General features: G+C 37.3%; 1 protein-coding gene across 1 annotated transcript; it reads right to left on the reverse strand.

The window, feature by feature from the left end:
• Nucleotides 1–516: 516 nt before the first annotated feature.
• On the reverse strand, nt 517–23280 carry LOC134311432 (neuronal acetylcholine receptor subunit alpha-7). Its single transcript, XM_062993072.1, has 10 exons — nt 23226–23280; nt 21527–21666; nt 17479–17523; nt 15131–15240; nt 14599–14678; nt 13749–13916; nt 11699–11893; nt 7678–7764; nt 5578–5687; nt 517–1229 (listed from the first exon to the last, which is right to left on the reverse strand). The coding sequence occupies exons 1-10, from the start codon at nt 23278–23280 to the stop codon at nt 654–656; spliced, it is 1566 nt and encodes a 521-aa protein (XP_062849142.1). The 3' UTR covers nt 517–653.
• Between the last annotated feature and the right edge of the window lie 572 nt (nt 23281–23852).

Below are 23852 nucleotides of genomic sequence, written 5' to 3' on the forward strand. Positions count from 1 at the left end.
TACAAATCTTGAAATGTAAATAGATTACCAAGACGACACCCACTAAAATGTAGCTACTGACAACTAGGACCATCAACAACCTATCATAACACCTACTAGTATCAATAGTGAATAAATACTACTAACATTCCACTGGAAAACTCTGGTTGCAATGCAGAAATACTTTAGACAGAGCACCATTCCATTGCAGGGCTTCGGCCGTTTCCCCTTCAACAGATGTAGCCACTTATGTCTGTATTTGCCCAGTCAGCCAATAGCACCACTGATAGTCAAAACTCAGATAATTTTAGAAGTGTTGGGCTAGCGTAATAGACCAATGTGCCACTCGAGTGCTTACTGATATTGTCATTAATAAACAGCAACTAATCGACAATATGGCTAGTAACTGCAATGTGTCTGCTGCTCTGACCACTTGTGCCTGCAACCCATGGCTGTATCTTAAACATTTTATTGTACTTTTGTATAATAAAATGTGTTATACAGCTTTAGTCTTTTGTTAAGTACAATACCCATACTTGAAACAAACCGTTTGTGACTCAGAAATACTCCAAATATAATGTGTTAATGTGCACTGTGTATCAGAATCAGTGGTACAGGAATCACACTGTGCACGAGAAACTAAACAAAACATCTGTGCAGGTTCTAACTCTTGTTTAACTGAAGAAGTCTTTAGAAATTGCCTCCACAAAGTTGGGAGCAGACATGAGTATGCCAAAAGTGCAGAGTATGGTGAAGAAAGTGAAGGCCATGAGACACATGCGATCAATAACTGCTGCTGCAAACTTCCACTCATTACACAGGCTTGCATCTTCATCTTTGTTTTGAAATCTCCTCGCAATGTACCTCACTTCCTCCAGAATCTTTCCTAATTCAGTGACTGAAGTTCCTCCTCCAATACTCACGGTGTCTCCACCTCTGACCCCGACCCCTAACTGAGACACCGTAGCCTCCGGCAGTAACACGTCCTCCATGTTGCCTGCCAAAAAGCGCCTACAAAACAGTGCTGACTCTGCTGGGCTGTTGTATTGAACCCCTTCGGTGTCCCTGAAGCCAATGTAGAGTGTGTTGGGGTTGTTGGACTGTAGCACCCCCTGGCTGACACACAGCTCTACACTGGACACGCTGCTTCTGTGCTGTGGCTTGCTGTGGCAGGCTGATTGGGTGCGGCGTTCACCTGGACGGCGCATGCGCAAAAACCAAGCGCACCAGTTCAGCAGCACCACACGTGTCTGTGTGTACAAAATTGAAGAAGGTTAATCAGGGAATGAGAATAAGAGATGGTGTCTCTTACCCGTTTTTCTATTCATCTTTTTCAAATCAGATTAATACAGTTAACATTTCTTAAATAAAAACTACAAAATATGTTTTAAAAAAGTTAAATGGGTTGATAATATATTAGGGATCTTCAAAAAGTTTCCACATTTTTATATTTTGGTTGGAAACGGTAAGGGTGGGAGGAGTAGTAACTGGTCGTGTCTGAGAGACTGAGAGAGAGCTTATAGTCTGGATTTAGCGCCATCTGATTTCCACCTTTTTGGACCGCTCAAAGAAGCTTTAGGGGGAAGAAGATTTTCATGTGATGATGATGATGTGAAAGCAGCGATGCATCAGTGGCTACACATTCAACCAAAAACATTTTTTGCTGATGGCATTAAAAAGTTGGTACGACGTTGGGAAAAATGAATCGAAAGATGACTATGTAGAAAAGTGATGGAATTTGTTTTTAGAATTCTTATTAAAGTTAAAAAAATTTGTGAAAACTTTTTGAAAAACAAACAAAGAAATCCACAACAGTTAAGATAAATCAGATATTAAGTAAATATTTGTATTATATCTATATAATATTAATTTTCAGAAAAGATCAGGTACATACAAATAATGCAATCTTATAGTCAAGAACTACAACTAATTATACTCAAACTAAACCATACTGATACTTTTGGTCTTCGTTAGGTTTAGTATGATATGGTGTTACATTGTGCATATTTAAGCAAACTAGTTAAAAAGGGGAAAAGTGGAACATATGTGCAAGTGTTTTATTCGTTAGTTAGAATTATGTTTGTCACTGAAAAGTGATAACTGCATAAATATAATAGAAATAAACTAAACACAGCGTACATATGATATGTTAAATAATAAATAAATAATTTAAATTTTTATCTTTTACATTTTTGTTATTACTAATAATACTACTACTACTACTAATAATAATAACGGCAAGAAGCAGCAGTTTTTTTCCTAGCTTTCAAAAACATGCAGGTTGATGCTTTACATCAATCCCTAGATGGAATGCATAAATATGTGTCATTTAGTTACCTTTATTGTGACCTATTGCAATTTGTGCAGTTTAATTGAAAAACAAACTAAAATTAATTAAGAGGGGAAAAAAAAATTGTTTTTATGGTGGCATAAATGTGCACACCCTATTTGAATAGAGGAGGTGACTGTTTAGAATAAACCAATTACATTCAAACTCATGTTAAATATAAGTCAGTGACACCTGCTATCAATTAAAGTGACTCTGATTAACCTCATATAATGTTAATCTGCTCTGGTAGGATTTTCCTCACATTTACTAAGTTGCATCTTACAGCAAAAGCCATGACCCTCAAAGCATTTACAATTCATAAAAGGGATCTCACTGTTGAAATCTATCAGTCAGGAGAAGGGTGAAACATTTTTTCAAGGCATTACATGTAACATGAAACTATATTAAATCTAGCAGGACAGCGTGGAAAAGTTCAACCTGACAAGACCAAAAATTCCAAAAGGTTTGGCACAAAAACAACACAGCAACAATATACCTACAATGAAGCATTGGCTGGAACTGTTACTTTAATTACGGTTGAGGGAATTATGAACAGTTACATACAGTGTATCACAAAAGTGAGTACACCCCTCACATTTCTGCAGATATTTCAGTATATCTTTTCATGGGACAACACTGACAAAATGACACTTTGACACAATGAAAAGTAGTCTGTGTGCAGCTTATATAACAGTGTAAATTTATTCTTCCCTCAAAATAACTCAATATACAGCCATTAATGTCTAAACCACCGGCAACAAAAGTGAGTACACCCCTTAGTGAAAGTTCCTGAAGTGTCAATATTTTGTGTGGCCACCATTATTTCCCAGAACTGCCTTAACTCTTCTGGGCATGGAGTTTACCCGAGCTTCACAGGTTGCCACTGGAATGCTTTTCCACTCCTCCATGACGACATCACGGAGCTGGCGGATATTCGAGACTTTGCGCTCCTCCACCTTCCGCTTGAGGATGCCCCAAAGATGTTCTATTGGGTTTAGGTCTGGAGACATGCTTGGCCAGTCCATCACCTTTACCCTCAGCCTCTTCAATAAAGCAGTGGTCGTCTTAGAGGTGTGTTTGGGGTCATTATCATGCTGGAACACTGCCCTGCGACCCAGTTTCTGGAGGAAGGGGATCATGCTCTGCTTCAGTATTTCACAGTACATATTGGAGTTCATGCGTCCCTCAATGAAATGTAACTCCCCAACACCTGCTGCACTCATGCAGCCCCAGACCATGGCATTCCCACCACCATGCTTGACTGTAGGCATGACACACTTATCTTTGTACTCCTCACCTGATTGCCGCCACACATGCTTGAGAACATCTGAACCAAACAAATTAATCTTGGTCTCATCAGACCATAGGACATGGTTCCAGTAATCCATGTCCTTTGTTGACATGTCTTCAGCAAACTGTTTGCGGGCTTTCTTGTGTAGAGACTTCAGAAGAGGCTTCCTTCTGGGGTGACAGCCATGCAGACCAATTTGATGTAGTGTGCGGCGTATGGTCTGAGCACTGACAGGCTGACCCCCCACCTTTTCAATCTCTGCAGCAATGCTGACAGCACTCCTGCGCCTATCTTTCAAAGACAGCAGTTGAATGTGACGCTGAGCACGTGCACTCAGCTTCTTTGGACGACCAACGCGAGGTCTGTTCTGAGTGGACCCTGCTCTTTTAAAACGCTGGATGATCTTGGCCACTGTGCTGCAGCTCAGTTTCAGGGTGTTGGCAATCTTCTTGTAGCCTTGGCCATCTTCATGTAGCGCAACAATTCGTCTTTTAAGATCCTCAGAGAGTTCTTTGCCATGAGGTGCCATGTGGGAACTTTCAGTGACCAGTATGAGAGAGTGTGAGAGCTGTACTACTAAATTGAACACACCTGCTCCCTATGCACACCTGAGACCTAGTAACACTAACAAATCACATAACATTTTGGAGGGAAAATGACAAGCAGTGCTCAGTTTGGACATTTAGGGGTGTAGTCTCTTAGTGGTGTACTGACTTTTGTTGCCGGTGGTTTAGACATTAATGGCTGTATATTGAGTTATTTTGAGGGAAGAATAAATTTACACTGTTATATAAGCTGCACACAGACTACTTTTCATTGTGTCAAAGTGTCATTTTGTCAGTGTTGTCCCATGAAAAGATATACTTAAATATCTGCAGAAATGTGAGGGGTGTACTCACTTTTGTGATACACTGTACATCAGTCAATTTTGGAACAAAACCTTCAGGCTTCTGCTAAAAAGTTGAAGATGAAGTTTTGGAATGACACAGCCAGAGCCCAGATATGAGTCCAATTGAAAATCTGTAGGGTGACCCAAATAAGACTGTGCACAGGAGATGCCATCACAGTCTGTGATTTAAAGTGCTTTGGCAAGAAAAAGTGGGCACAGGTTACCAATGCACCACGCTGATAGACTCATAGGGTGTGCACAATTATGCAACCATCTGTATAAATTTTTATTTTGCCTCCTCAAAAGATATTAATTAGTTTTTTGATTAAATTGTACAGATCATAGGTCACGTTTAAGGTGGAAAATAATTTATCTTGGTCTTACTTTTTACATCAAAAAAACCTGGCATTTTAACAGGGGTGTGTAGATTTTTTATATCCACTGTATACATAAACTATAATGCATCAATCACATAGCTAAGAACGCTGCCTAACTTCATTAAATGTTTAAAACTTTTAATGACCAGGATGGTCATTTAATGCATCATGTATCTTTACTGTAGCCAGATTAGATTTTACTCACATGTGATTACTGAACTGTGCATCCTATGGTCATAAATCTCTGCATTTTTTCTGCATGTTTCCTTTTATTTAGTTGTTTTATGCAAAAGCTGGTTGCAGAATAACAAACTAAATTATCATGCTCTTCATCAAAGGCACTTGCTTGACAATAATAAAGACCATTAAAGACCAATAAAGACAATAATAATACTTGTCCAATGTGACAAGGAACCATATAGAGCCTAAAGTAAAGTCTGATCTTGAGTTGAGTGCTCAAATCTATATTTGGATATGGATATTATCCTGATCTTTTATATGCATAAAAACTGAGGTAAATGGAATTGCTGGAATATTGCAATTTATATGACTGAATGAATACAAGGTAATTCTGCGGCTAGTTTGAAAGCTGGCATTAAATGACCTCCACACCCAAAGCACATTTATATTCCATGCATGGCTGTGAGAGAAAGACCAAGAGAGAGAAAAAAATAAAGGGAGGAAGAAAATAAAAAAAAGGAGAACTACTTGCCCATTTTGGCATCTTGCCACCATCTGGGTCGTGATGATGGTACTGTAGAACAAGCACTGTAGCAATGACCGAGAGCCCTACAATCACCATAGTAGTGGCAAAGTACTGAGCTGAAACAACACACACATGCACACACAGTCCCATTGAGACAAAATGAAAAAATCCTTAGTACAAGTTTTTGAGGTACTTTACTCAGATATTATAAGGGAAATATCAGTTTTCCTTCAGGTACTCAGTCTTTTCCTTCTCTCCAATTTGTATAATATGGATTTGCCACTTTAAATAGCCAATTAGGATAAAGTGGTAATTAAAGTTAAACAGATTATTAAGTTTCTATCTCGCCATGTAATTACAACTATCTTAGATAATGTACTTTATACACACATGAAGCTAGTCAGCAGAAACCGATGAGCCAAAACATTAGGACCACCATACAACATCAGATCATCTCTGACCCACAAGCTCCACAAGAAATCTGAAAAAGTCCTGTAGTATCTGGTACCAGGACATTAACAGCAGGTCCTTCAACTTATGTATGTTGTAACATGAATTGTCCTAAAGTGCATTCTTGTGCCATCAATGGGTAAACAATGCACACATGCCTTAAGGTTTTACATGATCTGGAAAAAAACAGAATTTGTTGTACCAATTGACCTTCTTCCATTGCTCCAACACCTGCTTAGGTATTGTAGGTGCTTTTGATGGAGGAATAAAGCAACATTTGTAGACACCTCATCACCAGTATTTAAATAATTTGCAGTTTGAGCCACAATAGCCCTTCTGTTGGTCAACATCAGAAGACATAGCTTTTATGTTTTCTAGATTCTTGCCTGCTAATAACCTGTCAGTGGTTCATGGCTTGTCCATCCTCGGACCACTGTCAGTGGGTACTAACCACAGCTGCATTTCCTGCTGTTTCAGAAATACTTCAAACCAGTTGTCTGGTCTAATAATATGACCATAACATTTTATATATCCCTCCTCCTAGTGACTTGACACTTTGTTATGAAATAGGCCTAATCATTCTTATTTTTGGGGGTGGTCCTAATGTTTTAGATCATCAGTGTATTTTTAAACGGTATATTATGTTTCTATGTAGTGCCGATTTCGCTGTCTTATACTAGATTTGTACTTGACACCTTGGCAGGCAGTGTGGCACAAATATTTGGCATTCCTTGAGCCATCAAAGCTTATCTAAAATAGATGATTTTGAAGGGAGACTGCTTAAAATTACCAAGCATTTGTATAAAGATCATGCAGAGAGCAAAATGCATATAAATTGCAACAATGAAGTCAACAGTGTAAACTTAGGCTTGTGACTTTTATCGACAGGAATAGAGCATTAGTGTGATTTAACTCATTGTCTTCTAATGATAATAAGAAATCTTAACTAGTGCACCATCTAAGGGCTGAGAATGACAAAACTCTTAAGACAGCATGACAGCAAATTAGGTTCTAAAAATGACATTTTGAGAGGGTGAAAGATGGGCAAGAAGCTGGGTGGCACAGGCAAACTCTGAAGTGTCATAATGCTTTAGCCATAAATCTATAAAACTTCATTTGTGTTTATATTTACTGTTCATCTTATTAATTGAAGTACTGACAGAATCAATTATATTCATAGCGCTGTAAAACTTATGAACACAAGTGCAATGTTTGACCAATAAAAGAACAGATACTTAATCCATTAAGTTTCATAATGAGTCCCTGACTAATCCATCTTAAAGTAAATGACCGTTGGATGATGATTTAAAACACCCAATGTGATACATTAGCCATGTGGGAACCACACACTTCTGTTTCCTGCCCAACTGGCCTCTGTTAATTACATTCCACTTATTACGACCCTAAATCAGAAAATGTTGGGGCAGCAATACTAATAAAAACGTAGTGTTTCTTAAATGTATTTTGACTTTTATTTAATTGCAAACAGTATGAACCAAATATATTTTTGAACCCAGGATTCTTTTTGTCTGGTCAGCTTTATTTCATTTGTTAATATAATTCTATTTGAATGAAAATAATTTGCATTTTCCATACTGTACCAACTTGTTCTGATTTGGGGTTGTACACTGCCTATTGATAGACCACTTTACTTACCAATAAGAGGCACTGAATCGGATGTTGCAGGCATTATCTCAGCAACCAGAAGCATAAATACAGTCAGTGACAGCAACACTGTAATTCCTAAAAGAAAAGATTAAGGGTTTAAATGATTTCTGAAACTGTTCATTTCCTGACTGAATAATTCCTTTTTTTTTTTTTTTTTGGCATTTTTCACAATTCTCCTCCCAATCTAGTCATATACAATTACCCAATTGCATTAAGCTTTCTCTCTACTGAAGTTGATCTCCAAACTGGTTTAGGAGAGCCCCCTCCACACATGCCCCTCTGACGTGTGCAGTAGCCGACTGCATCTTTTCACCTGCACGAGGCGAGTTCATATGTGGATCAGATTTGTGCACAGAGAGACACACCCTGATCAAAGCATTATCCCTCGTCTATGTGCAGGCACCATCAACCAGCCAGCAGAGGTTGTAAATGCATCAGTTATGAGGTCCTGTCCGGCACCCCCCTTGAACAACAGTTAATCGTTGTTCGTGTACACAGGCGCTCAGCCTGCAGGATGGCAGAGCTGAGTTTAGAACCGACGAGTTCGAAATGTCAGCTCTTGTGTGCTAGCGTGTTTCACCGCTGCACTACCTGAGCACCCGACTGTATCGTTTTTTCATAACCGCATTGTGTGTATGTATTTTTTTAATCCAGTCGATTCTGCTATATTTTTTGCTATTCATTTTTAGAAAAGCCACTATAACCTCATAATGTGCACTGAAAAGCAATAGTTACAATTATTGAAATCCAACCAACATCTGTTAAGAGACCTAAAGATGGCAGCTCACAGATGCTCGCCATCCAATCTGAAGCCTGAGCGAAGCTGTCATGGAAAATGAAATAAAGTGCCCAAATCCAACTGAGCAAAGCTTGTAGATGGACATTGTATTCTCCGGGCCAAGGAGGAAAAGGAACATCCGAATTATGAATGCAAAGTTTAAAAGCCAGCATCTGTTACCAAGCTGGGATATCTTAGTGCTAATGCACAGGAGTTACTTGCAAATCTGTAAAAGAACCATTAATGCTGAGGGGTATGTGGCTTCATAGAAAGGGAGTGCGAGTGCTAGATAGGCATGCATGCAATCCAGAATTGAAAATATGTGGTAAACCATGAAACACAATCCATGACGCCAATTGAGCAGCTGAAGTGTTACATTAATAATCCCATCAATATACACCATGCAGTGTTCAGATGACAATATATTGAAGATTATTGCAGTTTATTAGTATATATTTTATATCTGATGCAAAGTTTATGATCTAAATAAATGATCTCCAACATTCTTTGTAAAAACGTTTTGCAGTATAGTCACTAAACACATCACTACAGGCTGAGCGCTAGCATATGCTTTCTTAGAGATAAAACTACTTTGGACTTCAGCCTGGAGGAAGATTCCAACCGCTCCTCTCTGCATATGTGGACCCTCACATTGATTGAAAGTGGAAAAAGAAAATACCATCACTTGTACACTGAGAAGAGGGCCATCTATGGATGGTCAGACATTGCCAGAGATCAAACTTGTGATCCTCAGGCGATATGTAAATGATTTACTGTTGTTCTAGTGGGCGCTTCCTTTCAAGAACTTTGTTTAATAACCTCAGCTAATCTTTGGAAATTATTCTATTTATGTCCAGAGTGAATATATGTCATTTCAAACTCCAATATATTGGTATAAGACAATAGCTCCTTATACAGAAATACTGTGCTCTTGCATATCCTATTATGGGTTAAGTACTCTGCTGGTGTCTTTCCTTTTGCACTGACATTTATTGGATCATACACTTTTCTGTCATGTTCTTTCTGACTTCTGCTTTATGAGCTCAACTCCTCTTTCCTCCCCTTTATCCTGGTATATCTGTAACCATTATAATCACATTATTTTAGCCACTGAAAACCACATAATCATTGCAAAAATAACCTTTTAAAGGTTATTTCAAAAGTCCTACCATAAAGACACATTTATAATACTAATTCAGGCCCATCATTCACAAAGCTTAAAAATCTGGTGGTTTTTTATTACTTAGGATGGCCAAAAATATCTACTTTCACAGAACTGACATTGATCAGTCTGACTGCAAACAATCAACCATAGACAATTGTTTTTGGGAGGCTTGTTAAAAATCCCCCAATGAAGCATGTTGCTCTGCTAATGAGGTGGCTCTGTGGCAGTCCATATGGATCTTTCCAAGCCAATACACATCTAATGTGCCTTATAAGATAAAAGATCACATTCTTACAATCTCACATTTACAATATTCAGTTTAAAGTAAACAAGAAGCCCAAATCCAGTGCAATAAAGATAATTTAAGATAACTTAAATGTGAATTCTAGAGAGCAAACAGAAAGGACAACAAAAACTCTAAATATACTGAACAACAGAGACAAAAAACAAGGGTTTTCACATGGTGCTAGAGACATCCTCAAGACATTAACTGCCAAGACACTTTAATTAATGTTAGCTACACAGAGGTACCTTTAGTGCTAACAGATGAAGTCAGAAAGGCCCTAAGATTACTGCCAAAAAAAAAAGCCACATGAATCAATTACATCACATTGAAAAATATTTTTAAGATCCTGAAGAAGAATTAATTAAAGTGCTGACCAATTAATCACAACAAAAAATACTCAACAGCAGCATATGTGAGGAAATAAGTTTATACTGTATTAAAATACCAAAAAAAAGATGACCAGAGGAAACATTAATTTACAATCACCATATTTGACACCAGTTTAATTATGTTCAATAAACCCAGACTACAGCATTACACTAAAAAAAGAACTGCTAAATGTATGAATGGGGTTAGAGAAATAGCTTATTCCATAAATAGAAGTATAGCAAAAACACTGTTTCAGTTCCACGGGACAATGGAACACATTAACAGGTTTCCCATACATCTTTATGGAAAAAAGTACCTCAATACTCAATGTCTTTTAAACTCAACGCCACTCCCAGAACCAGTTGACGTTGAGTTTCACGGTACCACTGTATTTAGAAGGCAAAGAAAACAAACAAAATGATCCCTAAACAAATCAGTCTTACCATTTTACTGTAGGTCCAGATAACCAAGGTGAGACTCTAATATTTGGATATATTATGCGGAAAACCAATACATACGAAAAGAGCACTATGTCTGGATAAGATGCTATGCATCTTGTAGACTAAATATGTAACTAATCCAAATCTGAACTGACCACCTATTGCGTTTGAATCATTACCTCTATTTTGCAGTTTACTTTCTATGTCTTTTTTTCTATTCATCACTCATTGCTTGAATATGTATTGAAATGTGCAAAATATGTGCAAACCTCGTACAGAAAGAACCCAGACCATTCCACCTGGGTACTGAACCCAGAACCATCTCGCTGTGAGGGGACAGTGCTACCCACTGAGCCATTGTGCCACTCTGCTGTCCTTCTTAAATAATATAGCATCGTGCTGGAAGCAGTGACATTTCTTTTAAATGAACCAGCTTAACTTTCAGTATGTGTGTGGACAACATGGTGGCATTGCAGCTAGTATAGGTGGTGACAACACTACAGTCTTGGAGAACTGGATGCGAGCCTGGTCAAACTAGGTGATTGTCTTTTCTGATTAGTCTTGGGAGAGATTGGAGTGTTATTTGTGTGTCTTTCCTGGTTTGCTCACATATTCCAAAGCATGAGGGTGGATTGGCTGCTCTAAATGGCTAGGTAAAACTGAGTGAGTGTATAGTGCCCTGAAGTAAATTGGTACCAAGTACAAGGTATATTACTGCCTTACACTTAGTGCTTTGCCCAGTGGATACAGTGTTATTTAAAATGAATTAATGAATGAAAAACAAGAACATGTACGAGTGAGAGTAGATATAATTATTACTGGCTTATAGTAATGGTAATGACTTAGTTTTGTAATAGGTACAGATATATGGACATCCATAATAATTAACTAATCAATACATTAATTTAGCATGTATAATAAGGTGATGAATAAAGGAGAAGCAGAATTTTGGTTGGTGTGTGTGGTCTTACCCAAAGAGATCTTTTCTCCTGAGTCAGCTGGTAGCAGGAACACCAGGAGTGCCAGGGTGGAGATGAGCACACATGGGACTAGTAGGTTCAGGCCATAGTAGAGCGTTCTTCTCCTCATCACTACTGTAAAAGTAACATCAGGGTATGGCTCCTTACAGCAGTCATAAAACCTCTCATTGCGTCGGCCAGGAACCTCTAAGATGAATGAATTAAAAAAACAAATTGAAACAAAGATAGCGAACAAACCATGCATGTCACATAGCAACACATTAAAATGTCTTGGTTGGAAAATAAATTAAACACAGGTGATTTGTTTATGGTTATATTACATTGTTACAATGATGCATGCATTTGCGCTGTTTATTATTATGAGATAATAAACATAAAATTTTCCAAATATGCTTTGTGACATTCAAATTCTCTTTAAATGGATTTCTATTTTTATGTCACAAGTGCAACTTGTGGGCTCAGCAAAACTACTCGCTAACCTCCACACAAACCAATATACAAAGGAAATAATCCAATTTCCCCGGGTGGATGCCTGTATCCCCACATTATTTTCAATTATATCAGTATTATATGGCTCATTGCCTTAGGACACCTGGTCCCCCTCACTTAAAACCTCCCTGATTTCCCAGAGCTAATAGCTGTCCTTAATCTTTCTGCTGACCACCAAGCAGCAGTTTACTCCTCATCCTCATAGGTAAGGCATTACTGTATATGTTGCCACAGAAAGAAAGAAGCCTCCAAAAGGCACAATTCAAATGGTTTTACTCATTGGTGAATGGCGGATGGCAAGTGGTGATTTATGAGGTCCAAGCACAAATTAGCCAAATGTGGCTTAACAAGTGAGTACGGGACCATTCCTGAAAGAGGTTAGTACACAGAAGCACTATGCCAAATTTCACGTCAGTTATTATCTTGCATGTTATAGCAGCACTTTTCTGAGTAGCAAGAATAAAAAAAACAATCCTAACAAAAACAGTAATAAGCAATCTAATATGTAAATATAACCGTTGAACCCTCTGGTTTGTTCTAGAGCAGACACAAGGTAATTGTAACAAATGCTTACTCAGTACATTGTTTAATTTGCACTTGAGCTTCATTTGTTACTTTGTTTAATTTAATTCCCTAAATTGCAGCAACCAAGAGAAATAGCTGACATTTAACTTGGTTAATGATAATCACACACACTTTTAAAAAAATTGCTATCTAGCTGTTCCCATTGATGGCTTTTCTGTAGCACATGGACCTATAGACCTATATATGGCACCTAGATGATTTCCAAGCCGTTTGGGATATTTTTATGAATAGATAATTCAAAAATGCAACCCTTCAGACGAACAATGTCTCTTTATGTCAGTCAAAAAATAAATACAGTCTTTAATATTAAGGAGATTTAACAGTTAAACATGGCAGTGGTAATGTAATGGTGTTGAAGGTGCCGCATCAGGACTACTTGTCATGTTTAAGTGTACAATGAACTGCCTACTTATAGGTTCTTTTAATGAGCTAAAGCTGAGGCTAAGGCATAAGGATGTTAAGAAGCAAAACAGCAATCTAAAAATACAAAAGCAAATCCACAATCATTTCATAGTGTTCAAGAAATCAAACCAACTACAGATTTTTGTCCTGTAATTGTTTTGTTATCATCATTATTTTCACACAAAGCATTAAAGTGCATGGATTCTTTTATGAAAGGAGAAATACAGTATATATAATACCACATGCTAATTAGCAATCATTTTTAATTACTGTACAGAGACAATGTCCACAAATAATGGCTACCATTATCTTTGCATGACATTCTGCATATGCATACAAAACACTAAAGTAAGTGAGTTCAGGCGGCAATAGCTTATTTAAAAATGTTCCATAATTAGTTGTGTTTTAAATTAGAATTTTCTTTAAGGTAGGACATCAGGCTTTAGCTGGGTTTGCAAGTTCAGCTCTCATTGTTTTATCCTGCCTGCAGCTGTCTCATATACAAATATGGACCTGAATAGTCTGTTTAACAGTCTTTCATAAGCTCAGAATCAAGACAACTTACCCACTAGGTCCCACTCCCCATTTGCTATGTAGCCTGTAATGTCTGCCTCCAGCATCTGCAGATCCAGAGACCAGCCACCATAAGTCCAGGAGCCGAACTTCAGATCACACCTTTGCACATCAAAGGGGAACCAGCGCACATCAATGTAGCAGGTGCTTTTGAAGATTCCTGTACGGAATAAAGTCAACACACTGAGTGTAATCAGAAGCCAAGCTTAAATAAAATCACTTAGCCTGAGACATGATTTGCTGCATGATACATATTTCTGTTTTGCACTGGAAAATACACATGTTCTACATACAAAAATAATAAGGCATTGTGCATAGGGGCAGAGTCTGGTGGCATGTTTGGCTAAAAACATAAAGCTTTGGCCATATAGTTTTAAATGACTGGCCGTAGCATTCCTATGAATCTTGAATTAATGATGTAGAAAGAAAAGGCTCCCAGTGTGATATATATGATATATATAATATACTGTATATATATATATATATATATATATATATATATATATATATATATATATATATATATATATATATATATACAGTATATATATATATATAAATATATATATATACTGTATATACATACACACACACCACATATATATGTTGTAGCTAGCCAATTAACATCAATAAACAGCAGTTTATTCTATATGAAAACTACACACAACTAATACCATATGCAACACTTACACTTAACCAAAAGAGTAAATAAACAGACATAAACAAACATCAAACATCATCTATTAAAACAGGACTGCTATTTAATACCAAAGAGGTTTAGAAATATCACTGTTTATTAGAAAGCTATTAGTTTCAGACATGAAATATTATTGGTAGCTTACCTGGTGGTAGATACTGACAGTGGCCTGATGAGTTGACCAATACATTGGTGTGAAAAGTTGCATCAAATCGCTCATCAGCACTGCTCAAAAGTACACAAAAGGCACAAATAAAAAAAAACTGCGTCTGAATCATTCAAATTCTAACATTTGCCTAAGTAAATAATAAATTTGTCTGTGCAGTTTTTGCAAAACTAAGCTACAATCAGTTTCCCCAAAATCATCTTGTAAGAAAAAAAGGAAAAAATGCATTAACCATCCAGCAAAGATGCTACGCAATATTTACACCAGAATCACACATTTAAGGACAGTAGTTTATTGAAATTTTATTCAAAATGTACAAATTTTGCAGTGCCTCATTTTGTAAAAATTTTTTACACCACTAGGTGCTTTGTTTTACTAAAGGAAAACAGTATATAACTGCAATCCAGCTATTTTTCTTACAAATATTTTAACACATTTTAGCATTAGGATTTATCGTTGTATGACTTTTTGAATACAGCTGATTTAACTGAGCTTTTGAAGCAATGCTTACCTGTTATACAGCAAAATATCAGGTCTCCAGATCAGACTATCGGGAAACCTTACATTGGTCACGCCAGGGTAATCGCTCATATTCCACTGCAGATAATAATCTACCCAGTACTAAGGTGAAAAAGAAAGGATAAGGTTATACAAGTAAAACTGTTCTGGAAGGTTCCACAATTAGCAGTTTAACTGGTAACAGGTGAAGTGATAATGAAAAGATATAGGGAATCAGGGGAAATCTTGGTGTGTAAAGGCCAAGGGCAGAAACCACTGGTAATGTGTGTGATCACCAAGCACTCAGGCAAAATTGTTTGAGAAACCGTCATGCTATCGTAACTGACATAGCCACATAGGCAAAATCATTGTCATTTAACACAGTTCCTTACTGCATCAAGAAATGCAAAATGCAACCTGTGTATTATTAAAAGTGTATTATGCAAAGAGGAAGACATATATTAATTTTGCAAAAAAACACTGGCAAGTTCTCTGGGCCCAAAGTAATCTGAGATGGACCAAAATACAGCAATTTAGGGTTGAGATCCTTGCCCATGGGCCCAACAGTGGCATCTTGGCTGTGGTTGGGGCTTGAACCAGAAACCTTCTGACTAGTCAAGTACCTTAACCGCTGAGCTACCACTGCTCTGCATCAGTGGCCACCGCATGGGTGATCTGCATATATGTGAAGGTAACATTGATGCAGATTTCTGTATTTTGCAGAGACTTATGCTGCTGTCAAGGTTATGCCAGGAACTCCATGTCTATTTCAGCAGGGCAATGCCAGGCCTCATTCTACACAAATTACAACTGCGTATTCAAGAAATCTGGATATAAGTAATTTTAAAATTTCTGTCCATGCAGAAAAGCAGAGAATAATACATTCAGATGCCACAGCCAAACACAGTAAACACACAGACCCAGGCTGCAGCACACCAAACGTAATTCCAGGCTAATGTACCTCAGTATTGCACAGTATCAGCAGCAGCTCTGATTGTTATCATATTAGACCTGCGAGTCATGTGCTGTGTAACCTCAAGAATGACCTCACTTTCCTCAGTTATAATCTCAGGGATAATCTTTGGGATCGTTCTGGGCAGTGGTCTGGTCCAAGTAAATTGGTTTACTATTATATCTGATTGTATAATGTGTCTCTGGTATACTGCTTGTTAAGGGGGTCTGGAGAAGCTCAGGTATGTGTGTCAGCTCAAAGTCTGTTCATTCAAACACGTGATTCTTTCATTTAGGCTTTCAGTTTTGTTACCATGTCTTCTGCTGAATGGTTTTAATGTTTACGATACCACCCTGTCAGGATGGATTCTGAAATCTCTTCATTATAGATCATATTTGCCTAGCAGAAGGAGAAACATCAGTATTATACAAGAAAGTAGCAAGTTAAACTTATGACAGAAACCATAAGAAATAGAGTTAGATTGTATATGGAGTTATATAGAGTATTTAACTTTTGGTAACACTTCTGAGAATGGTAATTAAGCTTAAGAGTGAACACCTGTAAAAATCTTGCATTGTTTATTCTAACTCAGTAATAAAAGATCACATCTTGCAGACCAGACCTGGCTTCCTGGTTTGCCACAGTCATCTGTTGGGGGTGTCTTACAAACATATATTAAAGATAGGCTATTAGAGTCTAAGCACAGATAAAGAAACTCTAATTGCTTTATAAAGGTTTTAACAACTTAGATAGAGTATGAAGTCAGCAGTCTAGCAGACCAGCATAATCTCCTAAGTGCAAAAACTTGGGAAGGAAACCAAATTAAAAAAAAAAGGTCTTTCCAAGAATTTGTTTCTGTGTTCTTTGAGAAGTTTCTCCTGTGATCCTTCATTCAATTTCTCAGCTCAGGCTCCAAAAAAGTCTAAAAATAATCACTTAGCCTGCCATACATGGGTCATAAGTGCCAGAGAAAGGGTTACTGGAATTCTCCTTCTTTTGGAGATAATCTGAGTAGGTTTCTTTAGGATATTCTGGTTTTCTTCCTTTGTCCCACAAACAACAATAAAATGGATTGTCCAATCTACATTACCCCTATGTGTAAGTAACTGAGAGAATATAAGAGTGTGTTGCACTGTGATGGACTGGTTCCAGTTTCAGTGTCTATTTCTGCCATCCACTCAGAGTTTCTGCAAACCTAACTTAGTGAAAGCACTTAGTAAATATAAATAAACAAATAAGTTAAAAGTATTAATATTTATGATATAATTAAAATGTATTTATAAGTATCAGACTGCATGCATTTGTTATTGTACAGTTTAGAATTAAAGGATGAATTTTTGAAATAGAGTATGACACTTCTCTGAAACACTATCATTTTTAAAAAGTATTATTGAACTGTGTGAACTTACCAGGTGTAACCAGATGTTGGTTGTTAGAACTTGATTCTTCTCATCCTGAAAAACATAAGGATGGAATTTATCAAATAAAAATCAAGTGAATTCGGTTAAAATCACTTTACCCCAAGTACACAGTGACATCGTTATTTTAGTATGACAGGACTTTTGCAACATCAAGGATTGTAACAAGAGTTGAGTGCAAACTACTGCTATTTCATTATTTTAAAGATGGGTTTATGAATCAACTATTAAAGACCACATCACCCACAATTAAGGCAACCCTTACAATAAAAGCCCTAAATCCCTGCAGTTCTGAACTTTAGGGGGTTGACAACATAGGAGAAAAACATAAAAGCTTGGGTTTAAGCTGCACCTCTCAATTACATTACTTTGGCTGCCAGTAAATATATTAGATTAACTGCATGGATCACCTTAAATAAGCTTTGACAGTTAACACCTTAAAATCTATTTCAAAGACAGTTTCAAAGACAAAAGTGACAGTTCCAAACAGATTCAACTGTGGTGATTAAATTGCAGGTGTATCTGTCACAAAAACTTTTATTTAATGTTTTATTGTCTTTTAAACGTCATGGCAATGTATTCTAAACAAAGACAAACAGCATTAGCAAAGAAGAAAAGTGGTTTCAAGTTGAAGCTTACTGACAGGAGAGACAGGCACTTCGCAGGATAGTTGCCAAAGGGCCTAAAAGTACAGCCATAAAAGTAACCACACAATATACATGAAGCCATTAGACGCATGTTGTGAACCTCACAAAACCATGACATGAACTATGAACCTGAATCTTTTATGGAGATTACTTTATGCTGGCATTTATACACATTACAATGTGTTTACACATATTATACACATACATGTGTGTAGCTGTAAAACATATTGTGTGGTGTGAAATTCAGTGTACTGAAGATGGACCCGCCAGGCAGAACAAGGAGAGGAAGGCCAAAGAGTAGGTTGTGGGAGGACATGCAGGTGGTTGGGGTGACAAAAGGAAAATTTTTTTTATTTTTTATCCAAATATTAGCTATTGGCACTTCATACAAATTCATATTGTACACACTATGTTGTATAGTGTTGCACAGAAAATGTAACACAGGCATGTGACCATGTGTTTTTACTATGCATTCTTAAGTGCTCACTACATGCTACTGTAACTTTGACTGCAATTGGGTTCTATAGTCCAGTGAGACAAAAAGACCTTGTAGTGTAAGGTGGTTTTAGAGTAAAAAGTAGGATGGTTATACAGAAAAGAACCTTATACCCTCTATTAAATGTGACATTTTAGGGATGTTTGTTTTACTAGAAATGCCATTGTTAGGATACAAGGTCTAATGGACTATAAAGTGCAGGGGGGTTGAAATAAAAATCTGCCCCCACCAAGAAGTTAAAATTGTGTCAGGGTTGGATCTTTTGCTTGGGTACCCAAGTTATCTACTGTCTGACAAAAACATGCCTTGTTACTAAAGGTTGTTACTAAAGATAAAAAATGAATATCGCCAGAGCTGTGTCTGAGCAGTGGGGTAGAAAGTGTATATGAGCATATGTATGGTGAAGAAAATAAATGGAGAGAGGGGATGCACAAGCAATATAAATATATTTGTACTTTGCACCCTCATAAATATTCATATTTGTATTCATTTTATTAGTGACTAGACTGCATCTCATATTGAAAGATGTGCTCCATGTCCCTTCACTTCAACCTTCACTGCATCAGTACTGTGGCTGTATGTTATAATGCTGGTGGCAGCCTTGAAAGGCAGTTACAGTAATATCTTACTGAGGCTACAGCATACGTGATTTGACTTCCACATTCAAATCACACACATCTTTCAAGCCAGAGGTTTGCTTGTGTGGACATGTATTTACCTCTGTGCTTCATTCATTAATTTTATCGTAATTAGACAAATAATAGTTACCATTAATAAGCTGTGTGTGTGATGGGCAGCACCTGGGTTGGGGTCTAAAGTATTCATCAGATATTCATCACACTAAACAAGTTTTTTTTGCACACAGTTATTATTTGTGCCTTGTTAGGTACTTGATTGAACATATGTATGGGCCAGATTGAAATACAAATTGGGGCTCAACAACATAACATAAGGAATCAGGTGGAATTTCAGTGCGTAAAGGCCAAGGGCACAAGCTTAAGCTGAATGGCTGTGATATTCAACCCCTTAGACGACACTGCATCAAGAACCGCCACTCAACAATAGCTGATATAACCACATGGGCAATTATTTTACAATTTTACAATACGGAGTTACATGCACAAATGCCACTTAAAACTTTACTATGCAAAAAAGAAGCCTTATGTTAATCATGTCCAGAAGCGGCGTCAACTTCCCTGGGCTCTAAGCCATCTAGGATGGACCATCACACAGTGGAAATGGACGCCGTGTGTGTAGTGCTGGACAATAATTCGATATCAATTTATATATCGCGATAGAAAATGTTTCAATAACGGTGATATGATTTTTAAACAAATTCGATCGATATGCTTACGTCAGTGCGTGATGACGTACGCCACAGGCACGAAGCCAGAGTTAGCGCTCTGATTACACCACCTACAACACGGTGGATATCAGCGGCAAAATGAGTTCAACATCTGTGAGTGAACGAGCATCCACAGTTAAAACAGAAGCAGTACAAATAGTTGATAAGAGAGGAAAGACTAGACTCTTTTTTTCTGTATTCTTTAAGCACAACACCTGATATAGCAAATTCTGCAGCAACTCTTAAGCACTTTTTTATATTCTTTATCCTGGTTGAGCACTTTTATTCGAAAATGTTTACATACAAATAATAATCAGTCCATGTTGTGGATTAAAGTAAGTTAAGACCAGAGGTGGAAAGTAACGAATTACATTTACTCGCGTTACTGTAATTGAGTGTACTTTTTTGTTTTTTGTGTACTTATACTTTTTAAAGTAGATTTCACAGCCTGTAATTTTACTTTTACTTAAGTATGTTTTGTATTAAGAATTGTAATACGCTACATTTTAAATAAGATCCGTTACTGAGTAAAATAATAAACGCTAAAGAAATCGCGTCTGGGAAACTACAGCAGTGAATTCTGTGATGGGGAGTCGAATCTTTTGTCTCGGTTCCTTTAAAGAGCCGTATATACATAACGACTCCCAGAAGCGGTTCCTTTATTTCAGTTTAAAGGGCCGTTCAATAGAATCGAATCATTCTACGACACATCACTAGTGGTTATACAGTTTAAAAAAGTTTTATGGGAAAACTTACACATTACACACCCCTAAATGTTTTAAATGTTGTATCAACATGTTTCTTCTATTATATTTGAATTAAAAACAACTACTGTGAGATTTATATCCACTTGTCCTGTTTGCATTACACAGAAGAGAAATTTACCTTTCTGTGATGATACATTGAGAGCAACATATGCTGTCCCTTTTCCAGGGACATTCATGCATTTTTCAAGAAGACAATGCAAAACCACATGCTCCACACATTACAAAGGCATGGCTGTGGAAGAAGAGATTACTGGACTGGCCTGCCTGCAGTCCTGGCCTGTCCCCAATAGAGAATTTTGAAACAAAAAATTCGAAAACAACAACCCTGTACTGTTGCACATCTTAAGTCGTGTTTGCAGGAAGAACGAGACAAAATAAAAGCTGAAACACTAAATCGCTTGGTATCCTCGGTGCTAAAACATCTTTTAAGTGTGGAGAAAAGGAATGGCAACATTACAAAAATATTTATTTGAAATGTGTTGCAGGCCTGAAATGCAGAAATGGATGTGTCGGCAATTAAATAAAAGTCAAAGTAAATGTAAGAAAGTTTTTTTATTATTGCTGTCCCAACTTTTTCTGATTTGGGGTTGTGCAATGAACAAAATATGCCAAAAGGAAAAAACAAGTGATTGCCAGTGATTTCATTCTGGCATATGGTTACAACAAAGCAGGTGATTTGTCATGTTGTGTACAGCATATGTTTCATATACACTGTAGCTGTGGTCTGTTAGATAAATTAGATGAATATGTGTGTGTGTGTGTGTGTGTGTAAACTGCTACTCACCACATCCATGATCTGCATAAGGCTAAAACTCAAGTGAACAGTAAGGGAGTGAGAGTCGTTGTGCACTGGCCTCTCCAATGGGTTATAGTTTCTCATCAGGTCCTTATATAGACGCCGTTGGTGCTCTCCCTGTAAGGTCACTGTGGCCACACACAAAAAAAATACTTCTTATAATACAATATATCAGTTTAATACCAGTCCTTGGCCCTGAACAAATTTGTTGTATGTTGGAGAAAAAAAGAGTGTACACATCAGAAAAGGCACAGCTTCTGCAGGCAGTCCAGATGGCAACATATTGATTTGGAAATTTCATCAAGCATCTCTCCTGTGTACTCTTCACTACATACGTACATTGAGATATGATGCTCTCTATCTTAAAATGTTGTCAAAAATAATCTGATGCCAAGTGTTATAGATTAGATAAGTATCATTACAGCAATAACAGTCTGTTTGTTTGTTTGTTTATTAGGATTTGAAAGTCATGTTTTACACTTTGGTTACATTCATGACAGGAATGGTAGTTATTACACAAGATTCATCAGTTCACAAGGTTATATCGAACACAGTCAAGGACAATTTAGTATCTCCAATTTACCTCACTTGCATGTCTTTGGACTGTGGGAGGAAACCGGAGCACCCGGAGGAAACCCATGCAGACACGGGGAGAACACGCAAACTCCACACAGAAAGGACCCGGACCGCCCCACCTGGGGATCGAACCCAGGACCTTCTTGCTGTGAGGCGACAGGGCTACTCACTTAGCCACCGTGCCCCCCCAATAACAGTCTGTGTTTTTTCCTTACTAATATACAGTCACTGAACTGAACTAAAGTCACCTTATTGGGTACACCTATCTGCTAGGTACATTCATTATTATTAAAAGCAACAGCCACCATACAGATAAGCTTTGTGGGTATACAACTATCGACTGTAGCCCATCTGTTGCTTTGTCCACTCTGTCACCCCTAATTACCCATAAAAGACACTGCAAAATGCTATAACAAAATGTTAAAAATCTCAACAAAGATGAGCTAGGTCAGGGATATTCAGCCTATGGCCCATGCACTTCAGACATGTGGAATTGTGGTCCACTACCATGTAACAATATTAGAGAATGCAGGGTTAAGAACTTTATGGCTGCTGCTTCTGCTGTTCTTTTCCTGTGACTTGATAACTAGAGCACATACATGTTTGTCCAAAAACAATCAAACCTTAAATAGTTTAGAACTCAACAATAACTAAACATATGCAAACTTGAGTGCACCCTTTACCAATTAAAATCTCTTGACATAATATTGTCTTAGAAGTGTAAGTAAACTTTTAATTTTGAATGTACTGGTCAGTAAATATATGGATAGTGATCAATGAATGAACAGATTGATGAATGGACGAATAAAAACACTGACAACTCTCTTAACAAAATAGCAAAAGAATATGCAAATTTTATGGCGTGCATTTATTATGCTACAATGAAATCTAAATTTTTTATTAGACAACCTCATGCCAAACAATAGCTTATAATGAAATACGATCATTATTTAAATGAAGACAATAGTTGTATTTGTTATAACATAGCAAAAAAGATATTTTATATCGATAATGCAGTTTTAATTAGTGACATTTCTCCCACGTCTGGATTCAGCATTGTAGAGGCTGCATGTCAAATCCTAAGAAAAGAAGTAAGAACGTTAAAACTTACCGTGAATAAAGAAGGCATTAATCACCAAATATATAGTAAAATGCTTCATAACCATGTCCATATGCATGTAATAGATATCCAGAACAATTTAACAATTTAGACCAGTACAACTCTGGCACTACACAGCATGTAAACTGTCTGACACCTCTGGGTCCTTACGAATCACTTCGCAAAGAATGACGAGCATTAACTGTATCACTGTATTAGCGGCGCTCTTCTGTGGGATGCTGGACAGGTTGAAACTGTAGCCCACACAATGTACGCGCCTAAACGGATCATTTTAAAGAATCGGCTCACTAAGTGACTCGTAATTCCAATCACTGGTATGGAACCAGACAGGGTTGAGTTACTGAGACAATAGTTCCCGCAGTATTGTTGTAGTTTATGGGTGACAGTAATCTTGTGTTCCCGATGCTTTATAAACCGCTGCCGTTTCCAAAAAACCAAACCGTAGCTATGAGCGCTGTTCTGAAATTAGTCTCGATGCGGCAATGCAGAGCAGTTTTAAACTGATTTAAATCAGCAACTTAGGAACACAACGCGCATCCAACTAACTGCACAAAATAAAAAAGTGCAAATCTGGGCACATATGTATTAGCTAGGTGCAAGATAGGAGCAACACACCAT

The sequence above is a fragment of the Trichomycterus rosablanca genome, chromosome 1, assembly GCF_030014385.1.
Source record: "Trichomycterus rosablanca isolate fTriRos1 chromosome 1, fTriRos1.hap1, whole genome shotgun sequence".
NCBI lineage: Eukaryota > Metazoa > Chordata > Actinopteri > Siluriformes > Trichomycteridae > Trichomycterus > Trichomycterus rosablanca.

Bases quoted from the DNA above. Each gene is read 5' to 3' on its own strand.
- LOC134311432 (XM_062993072.1), bottom strand. From the start codon at position 23,280: ATGGTTATGAAGCATTTTACTATATATTTGGTGATTAATGCCTTCTTT. The intron at 15,241-17,478 runs GTAAGTTCACAC...TTTTCACCTTAG, and splicing joins CCAACATCTGGTTACACCTG to TACTGGGTAGATTATTATCT. The intron at 13,917-14,598 runs GTAAGCTACCAA...TATTCCGTACAG, and splicing joins CTGTCAGTATCTACCACCAG to GAATCTTCAAAAGCACCTGC.